Here is an 11268-nt window from a genome sequence, read left to right on the forward strand (position 1 = left end):
GATGTTTTTATTCTTAACAATTTTAAATTTTATTTTTAAGTGCTCTATAAGTTTGTAGGTGTACTTTTTCCTCTTTTTACGTAGAGAAAACCCATAAGTTCGTAGGACGGAATAATAAACATGATTTAACAAAAAAAAATTGAATACATATAAACAAAATATCATATTCATAAATCATAATAATAATCACATTTCATAGAAATTGACTAGACTCTAGATAGAATTTAGTACAACTTACTACTAAGCCATGACCAAAACCTTTATTCTCCATCATTACTAAAATTGACTTCATAACATAAATTAAAGGATTTTTTGGTATTTACTACCTTAAAAATACACCATTTTTGTATTTACTACCTTATGAAAAATTTATTTTAAATTACTACCTTAAAGTTCCATTTTTTTTGTATTCACTACCATTTTACAGTTTTCTCATTTTAAAATTGAGATATCTCTTTCGTTTCTAACATTTCGTAAAAGTTTAAACAAATTAAATATAATTTGTAAAATTTTAAAATATTTATGAATTATCAAACGAATTTTTTTGAAATGACGTTCTCAATGAAATTCCTATAGAAAAAGGAAAATAATGAACTTTGAATCACTTTAAACGATTAAGAAACGAAAGAGATATCTGAATTTTAAAATGAGAAAACTGTAAAGTGGTAGTAAATAAAAAAAAATTAGAAGTTTAAGGTAGTAATTTAAAATAAAAATTTCATAAGGTAGTAAATACAAAAGTTGTGTATTTTAAAGGTAGTAAATACCAAAATTTCCTAAATTAAAATAAGCAGGGGATAATCAGACGGGTGGCACAAAGTTGTAACCCATGAAACTTCCACCACCGCGAGACGACATATCACCACCATAAGCCGCTGTTTCACCACCACAAGCCACCATCTCACCACTGCCTTCAGCTGATTCCAACGCCTTCCAAATAGACATAGGTGTGTGCACCTCCCTCACTGGTGTCTCCACTACATAAGTCTTGTAAACCACAAATCCACCACCTGGCAGCACCTGCCTCACAGCACTCTTACACGTGAAGCCCTCCACATCAGCACCATCGACACTAACCCACTCACGTGCCGAACCATCTCCAAAGCACGTGACAGCAACCGTGAACTCCTTCGGTTCAAAGCACCTAAGCGCCCTCTGGACTACCGGTTTGAATTGGACCGAGTCAGGGTCGAACCCCATGGCTTCATAGCTAGCGTAGCTAAACCCATCCTCGGGGGTCACGTGTATGGTCGAGTAGGCCCCACCGTCGATTCCATTCATGGAGTACCCACAAGGGTCAAAGTCAAAATCACAGATCACGTGACTGGGGATGATGTCATTAATCCCGGAGACTTTCGTCATCTCCTTGGCCAAGTGCCCCTCCTTTTTGTAAAAAACAGACGCTTTTTCCTCCTTCAACCCCGTCATGCACATCTCTAGAGTAACCACACCCGTTCGATCCTCCACATCAGCAACATCCGACGCAGAATAAACATGCCAGGAACGATTCTCGTTCGTCGGATCACCGAGAACATAGGCTTGGGACCCAGATGCCAAATTACCAAAGTACCCATTCAAGTAACTAACTTCCTCGGAGAAGCTTCTGTGTGGGGACAATTGAGCAGTTGGAAAGTTAAACGTCCCTCTCGAGTAGACCACGCCTGACACAGTGAGTCCAACCGAGTCAGCGAGTTTGAGAATCGGGTCAATGGCAAGGAGCAGCTTGGTGGTCCCACATGTCTTGAGGATGATCATGTTCGGGTAGACGAACAAACTCGACTCGGAGAGCACGTACGAGTCGAACACCGAGTTCGACAGCTTAGACACGATGGTGCATGCGGCTGCGTCGAGGATTGAGTCGATTTGGGAACGGGTTAAGGCTCGGAGTCCTAACCCGGCTGGGTCACTGAACATGGATGGGTCAGAGAATGTTATCTCGAGACGTTTCTCAAACCCCTCAAATCCGATTGCCGAAACGTTTTCTGGAGAACTGGCCATGGCTAACAATTGGAATTTAAAACTTCTTCTTGTAGACTAATTATTGCTGAATTAAAAATTAAATAACGAAATCTATGCTACTGGAGTTGCGGAAATATCAGGATGGCTTCCTCTGGCACTGCAAAACAAACAAATAAACAACCGGAAAACATAAATTAGAGACAATTCGCCGGTAATTGGTCGTATAATACAACCGGAAAACATAAATTAGCGACAATTCGCCGGTAATTATCGTGTAATACAACATGTAGTAACCCGAAACAGGGGATTGAGAAGGGAAGAAGACATACGTTGGAGTAAGCAGCAGATCGGAATTTTTGAATACCACCGTCAGGTCGAACGTCTTCAATGATGTAACCAAGAGGAGCTTCGTAATTAACCCTATTATTATTATTAGAACTACTACTGCTGGACTTCTTTTTCCCACCTTTCGACTCCATTAAAACATTCACGCTGATTTCTGTTTTCAATCTGTATCAATTCATCAAACAAAATCTCAAATCAATCATGAATAAGAATAAAAATTTCTTAATTAATCGACAGAATGCAGATTAAAAAATAACTACAAGAAAATTAACAAAGAAGATTAGAAATTTACGATTATGGCGACGGATAATTGCGATAGAATTCACGATCTTTGAAACGGAAATTGGGAATAAAATTGGGGGAAGCAAGAAAGGAGGAGAAAGGAAACGGGAATTTTGAGGAGAAAAGGTTGTTTTGTTTTGTTTTGTGTGTGAGAGAGAATAGGAGGAAAACAGGGTAATTTATAGAACCCTAATTCGAGTGATCCAGGATTTTCAGGGGAGTTTTATGCGGGGGAGGGCTTCTGGAATCTGGAGTTTTGGACTAGTAGAGTTTGAGGTGGGGTAATTGACTAGATTCTGGTTTGGGGGCCTGTTTATATATTCGTTTATGATTGATTATTACGGAGTATCTTTTTATAAGGGCCCGACTTACACTTGGGGCCCAAGTAAATGAAGTCTTTTCTTTTTCTTATTTGACGGGAAGTAAATGAAGTCATATATGGTTTAACTTATTTTAACATAGTAAAATAGAGTGAAAATTTATTTTTTACTACCTATAAAAGTTTTTTTTTTTTTTTTATCAATTAAAATTGAAAAAATATAGATGAAACCGTATAACAGTAATAGCAGTAATATTAAATTGTTAAGTTAAAATAAAACTCTTATATATATCAACTGCTATATTTTATATACTTCCTTCGATTTTAATACTCGCAACGTTTGTATATTTTACACTATTTACATATTCTATTTTGACTATTGTTGGTAAAACATAATCATGTAGGATCTTGTAGAATCTTGTTGGTAAAACATAATCATGTAAAATAAAACATAATCATGTATGATCTTGTTAGATTGGTCTCAATTTGTATTTTCAAAATATTAACTTTTTATAATTTTTGCTTAAAGTGAATTAAAGATATTAATGATCAAAGTTTTGTATTGGCATGCGGGTAAGTTATCAACGTTGCAAGTATTAAAAATCAGAGGAAGCATTAGATTAGATTAGATTTTTTTATTTTGTAGTGAATTTCGTTTTAGATTTATTTTTTAGCTATTACGAAGTAGAATGTTTAATTTTGGATGAAGTTGTATATGCATAATATTAGTAATTAATTAATAAAAATATCCACGTGGCACCTAATTATTTATTTACGTTGCATTTGACTTTTTTAATTCAAAAATAATTTCGAAATCATATTTTTCATTGGCCGAGACCATTAGGTTTCCTACATGGCACTCTAATATTGGATTAGAGTTTGATTTTGGATTGAATTTTTTTAGATGAGTGTTTAATTTTGGATGCATTTTATTTTAGATTTATTTTTTAATTATTAGAGTGTTTGATTTTGGATGGAGTTGAATATATTAGTAATTAATTAATTAAGATTTATGTGGCACCTAATTAATTATCTACATGGCACTCGATTTTTTTAATTCAAAAATAAATTAGAAATCTTATTTTTCATTGGCCGAAACCATTAGATTTCCTACCCACAACTATAATAGCTCAGTGAATATGCTTCCATTATTTATATATATTAGATATATTTATGATATTTTCTCTTCTTCAACGATTTCATGTACTTAACTTTATTTCTAATTTTACACCATTCCAAATGGAAGAGAATTGAAGAAATATTTTTTTATAAACATTTTGAAAGATATTCATGCGGGAGCTTGTTCTATTCGTCTCGGTTTATAGTTTCACAATATGAAGTTTTTATATTTTTTTGACGTACGTGTTGTGGGATCTTTTACGGTGATGACGTGTCACGCGTTACTCAGAGGTATCAAGTATGAGCTGACACGAACTTCTGGCAACCTGCAAAACATGAATATTCCCGTAGGAATATGTTAGGTTATGATACATATGACAATTCATAAATCATGCGGAAAAACCATAAAGCCAGGAAAACATATTATTTACACATAATCATTTAGCATAGTTTAGATGCATACTCTTTGTTGCGTGCCTTCCCTAGCTGCGCCCGAACCGAACAAGAACAAGTCTTTAGGACTCCAAGTGTCGTCCCTCCGTAGATAGTCCACAGCACGTCCGGATCCGCCTTAAGATTGACCAACTAGAATCGCCCTTAAGGTACTACTTATTTTCGGCTAAATGGGCAAGAGTTATGGCTGATTTTTCTGCTTAAAAATCCTAGCTTTGAATACTTGAAAACCTGTGTATAAATTTATGACCCTAGGCATATATTTATAGAACCTTGGAAAGGATTTCGAATCCTGTTAGAATACTAATTAATTAATTAGAATCCTATTAGAACTCTAAATAATTAATTTAATCTTTTAGGATTAGAATTTAATCTATGCACGAATTCTGATAGCTTTAGGATTCGTATAGCACGTACACACGCACCGCACGAGCATCGCACGCTCATGCGCAAGCCTTGCGGCCCACGCTGTGCGCACGGCGCACAGGCCCACTGCCCGCAGCCCATTTGTGCGCGCGCGCCAGCCTTGGCTGGGACTGCCCTTGCGCTGGGCCTGGTCGAGGCATTGGCGTGTTGTTGGATGCGTGTGGCTTGCTGGGCGATGGCCTGGCTTCGTGCTGGGCCATCGTCCGGCAGGCCTCGTCCGATGCTTATTCGTACGATACGCTTCCGATTAAATTCCCGGTTCCGGAATTCATTTCCGATACGAACAATATTTAACATTTCCGATTCCGGAATTAATTTCCGTTTCGAACAAATATTTAATATTTCCGTTTCCGGAATTATTTTCCGATTCCGATAATATTTCCGATTCTGACAATATTTCCGTTTCCGGCAATATTTCCGATTCCGGCAATATTTCCATTTCCGATAATATTTTCCGATACGTACCATGTTTCCGTTTCCGGCAACATCTACGACTTGGATAATATTTATATTTCCGATACGATCCATATTTCCGATTCCGGCAATATCATCGTTTCCGGAGTATTCATTTCTTTCCTGTGACGATCTCAGCTCCCACTGAAACCAAGATCCGTCGATTCCGAATATCCATAGATGGAAATTAAATACTTGATCCGTTTACGTACTATTTGTGTGACCCTACGGGTTCAGTCAAGAGTAAGCTGTGGATTAATATCATTAATTCCACTTGAACTGAAGCGGCCTCTAGCTAGGCATTCAGCTCACTTGATCTCACCGAATTATTAACTTGTTAATTAATACTGGACCGCATTTATTAGACTTAACATAGAATGCATACTTGGACCAAGGGCATTATTTCCTTCAGTCTCCCACTTGTCCTTAGGGACAAGTGTGCATTTCCTAATTCCTTTGTCGCTCGATGCTTGCTCTTGAACATAAGGTAAGAGTTGTCATCCTTATTATGTCCAGAGGTGTTCCTCGGTTTCAGAGTTCAACTGATCAAATAAACAGATAATCATAGCCTATGATTCATCCGAGCACGGCCATGCATTTCACAGTTTCTAGCTATCCGAGTGGCCTTGTACAACTTTTAAGCATCTCATCCCGATTTATGGGAGGACAATCCCAATCTTGCGATCTTGAGATTAGACTTCGTTTGATAGGTGATTACCTGAGCATTGCCTTTATAGCCTCCTTTTACGGTGCGACGGTTGGTCAACGTCAAAGCAACCAGTTCTCAAACAAGTAATCTCAAATCACTCAGGTATTGAGGATTTAGTGTCTAATAATTTTAATGAAATTTACTTATGATAGATTTTCATCTCTTACAGTAAAGTTTCATAGGTCTTGTCCGATACTAGTCTTCCCAAAGTAAGTATCTATGCAAATGATTATGACATTGCCATGTCCACATAGTTCAAGAAACATAACTACTAGTCATCTTGCATTCTAATCGTCTAACGTTTTCTATGCGTCCAATTTTATAGAAAACTCCGACTAGGGACCATTTTCAACCTTTCACATTCAAGTTCACTTGATAGACATTTCTTAGTCACAGGACTGGTCCTGACAGTCTATCTTGAATATATCGTCAAATTGAAGGGACTCATCATTTAATAAACCACAAATTAAATGGAAAAATGAATTCTTTTCATTTATTGTGAATGATTAACCAATAATGTTTTACAAAGATTTAAACTCTAAAACTTTAAAACATTAAACAGGGATATCAAAGCCATTCTCCAATATGCTTGATTCCCATAGCTGCAGTGTGCGAGTTGTGCTTCGCCTGCAGCAGAGGTTTAGTCAATGGATCTGATATGTTGTCATCAGTACCAATCTTGTTTATCTCGACTTCTTTTCTTTCAACGAACTCTCGTAGAAGGTGAAATCTACGAAGTACATGCTTGACTCTCTGGTGGTGTCTAGGCTCCTTTGCCTGTGCAATAGCTCCGTTATTATCACAATACAGGGCTATTGGTCCTTTAATGGAGGGGACTACACCAAGTTCACCGATGAACTTCCTTAGCCATATAGCTTCCTTTGCTGCTTCATGTGCAGCAATGTACTCCGCTTCAGTTGTAGAATCCGCAATGGTGCTTTGCTTAGCACTTTTCCAGCTTACTGCACCCCCGTTGAGGCAGAAGACAAACCCAGACTGTGATCTGAAATCATCTTTGTCGGTTTGGAAACTTGCGTCCGTATAGCCTTTAACAATTAATTCATCATCTCCACCATAGACCAGGAAGTCATCTTTGTGCCTTTTCAGGTACTTCAGAATATTCTTGGCAGCAGTCCAATGCGCCTCTCCTGGGTCTGACTGGTATCTGCTCGTAGCACTGAGTGCGTACGCAACATCCGGGCGTGTACATATCATAGCATACATTATTGAATCAATCAATGATGCATATGGAATCCCATTCATTCATCTACGCTCATCAAGTGTTTTTGGGCACCGAGTCTTGCTTAGAGTTATTCCATGAGACATGGGTAGGTAGCCTCGCTTGGAGTCCGCCATCTTGAACCTATCAAGCACCTTATTGATATAAGTTCTTTGACTAAGTCCAATCATCCTTTTAGATCTATCTCTGTAAATCTTGATGCCCAATATGTACTGTGCTTCTCCTAGATCTTTCATCGAAAAACATTTCCCAAGCCAAATCTTGACAGAGTTCAACACAGGAATGTCATTTCCGATAAGTAATATGTCGTCGACATATAATACTAGAAAAGAAATTTTGCTCCCACTGACCTTCTTGTATACACAAGATTCGTTGCGTTCTTAATGAAACCAAAGTCACTGACTGCTTCATCAAAACGTATATTCCAGCTCCTTGATGCCTGCTTCAATCCGTAGATCGATTTCTTAAGCTTGCATACCTTTTTAGCATTCTTTGGATCCTCAAAATCCTCAGGCTGTGTCATAAACACAGTTTCTGTTAAAACGCCGTTTAAGAAAGCGGTTTTGACATCCATCTGCCATATTTCGTAATCGTAATATACAGCGATTGCTAACATTATCCGAATAGACTTTAGCATTGCAACTGGTGAAAAGGTTTCATCGTAATCCACACCGTGGACTTGCCTGTAACCTTTTGCAACCAATCTAGCTTTGAAAACTTCAAGTTTCCCATCCTTGTCCTTTTTCAGTTTGAAAACCCATTTGCTTCCAATGGTTTGGTAGCCATCTGGCAAATCGACCAAATCCCATACTTGGTTTTCAGACATGGAGTCTAATTCAGATTGCATGGCTTCTTGCCATTGCTTGGAGCTAGGGCTCGTCATAGCTTGTTTGTAAGTCGCAGGTTCATCACTTTCAAGTAATAGAACGTCATAGCTCTCGTTCGTCAAAATACCTAAGTACCTTTCTGGTTGAGATCTATATCTTTGCGATCTACGCGGGGTAACACTTCTAGATTGACCATGATTCTCACCAGATTCTTCTAAAGATCTCTGAGTTTCATCCTGAATGTCATCTTGAGCATTCTCTAGAGTTTTTTGTTCGACTCGAATTTCTTCGAGGTCTACTTTTCTCCCACTTGTCATTTTGGAAATGTGATCTTTCTCCAAAAAGACACCATCTCGAGCAACAAACACCTTGTTCTCAGATGTATTGTAGAAGTAATACCCCTTTGTTTCCTTTGGATAGCCCACGAGGATACATTTGTCAGATTTTGGATGAAGTTTGTCTGAAATTAATCGTTTGACGTATACTTCGCATCCCCAAATCTTAAGAAAAGACACATTTGGAGGCTTTCCAAACCATAATTCATATGGAGTCTTTTCGACAGCTTTAGACGGAGCTCTATTTATAGTGAGTGCAGCTGTATTTAGTGCATGTCCCCAAAATTCTAATGGAAGTTTGGCCTGACCCATCATTGACCTGACCATGTCTAGCAAGGTTCTGTTCCTCCGTTCCGACACACCGTTCCATTGTGGTGTTCCAGGAGGAGTCAATTCTGATAGAATTCCACATTCTTTCAGATGGTCATCAAATTCATAGCTTAGATATTCATCGCCTCTGTCAGACCGCAGTGCCTTAATCTTCTTGCCTAATTGATTCTCTACTTCACTCTGAAATTCCTTGAATTTGTCAAAGGATTCAGACTTATGCTTCATTAGGTAGACATAACCATATCTACTGAAGTCATCAGTGAAAGTGATAAAGTAGCTGAAACCACCTCTAGCATTTGTACTCATTGGTCCACATACATCTGTATGGATTAAACCCAATAGTTCATTTGCTCTTTCTCCAACTTTAGAGAAAGGTTGCTTTGTCATTTTGCCAAGTAAACATGATTCGCATTTACCATAATCCTCTAAGTCAAATGGTTCTAGAATTCCTTCCTTTTGAAGTCTTTCTAAGCGTTTCAAGTTTATATGGCCTAATCGACAATGCCACAGATAGGTGAGATCTGAATCATCCTTTTTGGCCTTTTTGGTATTTATGTTATATACTTGTTTGTCGTGATCTAATAAATAAAGTCCATTGACTAATCTAGCAGATCCATAAAACATCTCTTTAAAATAAAACGAACAACTATTGTCTTTTATTAAAAAGGAAAATCCCTTAGCATCTAAGCAAGAAACCGAAATGATGTTTTTAGTAAGACTTGGAACATGGAAACACTCTTCCAGTTCCAAAACTAGCCCGGAGGGCAACGACAAATAATAAGTTCCTACAGCTAATGCAGCAATCCGTGCTCCATTTCCCACTCGTAGGTCGACTTCACCCTTGCTTAACTTTCTACTTCTTCTTAGTCCCCGTGGATTGGAACATAAGTGTGAGCCACAACCTGTATCTAATACCCAAGAAGTTGAATTAGCAAGTATACAGTCTATAACGAAAATACCTGAAGATGGAACGACTGTTCCGTTCTTCTGATCTTCCTTTAGCTTTGGACATTCTCTTTTGTAATGGCCTATTCCATCACAATAAAGACAGCTTGATGTGGACTTGTCCTGCTTTGATTTAGCATCGCCCTTGGACTTTCCACTTTTCTTGAATGGTCTCCTTCTAGCCTTGAGTAAATCTTTGGCTTCACAGTCCAGTATTATTTCAGCCTTTCTGACAAGGTGAACAAATTCTGCAACTGTTTCTTCTCTTGGTTCACTTAGGTATAGTTTCTTGAAGCGACCAAACCCACTGTGTAGTGAATTGAGCAAGATAGAGACTGCCATCCTTTCGCTTATTGGTGTTCCTAGTAGACTTAGGCGATCAAAGTATGAACGCATAAGATCCACATGGAACCTCAGTGGGACGCCTACCCTCTGTTTAGTGCGAAGGAGCTGAACATGTGTTTCTTGGACTTCCATCCTATAACACCTGTTGGGAGAACTAATCTTTAGACCAGACATTGATTCAATCAACTCATGGACGTTCAGGTCCTGTCCTCCGTGCTTCCACGACAGATATCCCTCAGATTCTTGATGAGCGTAAAAGGTTCATAGGCTACAAACCTTCTAGCCCAATCATCAGGGATATTGTTCAGCATGAGACTCATAACCCTTTTGAGATCCGCATCCCAGGCGTAAAATCTCTCAGGGGTCATGTCTCTGGCATAGTAGCTTGGCATGGGATGTGATAGTACATACTCAAGTCCATTGAGTTTGACTATTTCAACTAGCTTAGCTTCCCATTCAAGAAAATTTGCCAGGTTCAGCTTGACCATAAGCTCAGAACCCATGATGATGTTTTGATTGTTGTTTGCCATATTTAAAACTACAATTGAAAAGAATAAACAAATAAATAACCATTCACAGTTTCTCTTAATAAACTTAAATTCTAGCATACATGCATAATTCAATGTTCATTAAGCATTTTATTCAAGTTATGTGTTCCGGCAGGTGTGAATAAAATGATTCCAAGATCCTAAAATCATTGAAGAACTAAGCACAGTTTGTCGACTTAATCCTAAAACATCTTAGGTAAGCAAAAGCCTTTTGCTAATAGTCTAGAAACTATTCTTGGTTGATAGGTACGTCTAAGAACTTATTAGGTAAACCTATCGATTTTGCCACGACATAAAAGGACTCCTTACTTATATCGTTGAGTTTCACCAAAACTAACATGTACTCACAATTATTTGTGTACCTTGCCCCTTTAGGACCAATAAGTAACACCTCGCTGAGCGAAAACTATTACTAGATTGATGTAAAGGATATCCAAGCAAGTGTATATTTTGGCATGGCACCTTTTAACTCAATTTTTAAGTTTGGAACTTAAGGCTCTTACTATGTTGGTTAGATTTTAAGTGAACTAAAATCCTTAATCATGCAACATAATCAAGATTTTGATCTCATGCATTTTAAGACATATTTAAAAGCAATAAATAACTTAAAACATGCATAAGATAAATGTGATC

General features: G+C 37.9%; 1 protein-coding gene across 1 annotated transcript; it reads right to left on the minus strand.

The window, feature by feature from the left end:
- Positions 1-144: 144 nt before the first annotated feature.
- LOC110792110 (S-adenosylmethionine decarboxylase proenzyme) lies at positions 145-2830 on the minus strand. Its single transcript, XM_056836658.1, has 3 exons — positions 2597-2830; positions 2289-2469; positions 145-2116 (listed from the first exon to the last, which is right to left on the minus strand). The coding sequence occupies exon 3, from the start codon at positions 1996-1998 to the stop codon at positions 802-804; it is 1197 nt and encodes a 398-aa protein (XP_056692636.1). The 5' UTR covers positions 1999-2116; positions 2289-2469; positions 2597-2830; the 3' UTR covers positions 145-801.
- Between the last annotated feature and the right edge of the window lie 8438 nt (positions 2831-11268).

Source organism: Spinacia oleracea, chromosome 2 (assembly GCF_020520425.1).
Source record: "Spinacia oleracea cultivar Varoflay chromosome 2, BTI_SOV_V1, whole genome shotgun sequence".
In the NCBI taxonomy this organism is placed as follows: domain Eukaryota; kingdom Viridiplantae; phylum Streptophyta; class Magnoliopsida; order Caryophyllales; family Amaranthaceae; genus Spinacia; species Spinacia oleracea.

Bases quoted from the DNA above. Each gene is read 5' to 3' on its own strand.
- LOC110792110 (XM_056836658.1), bottom strand. From the start codon at position 1,998: ATGGCCAGTTCTCCAGAAAACGTTTCGGCAATCGGATTTGAGGGGTTT.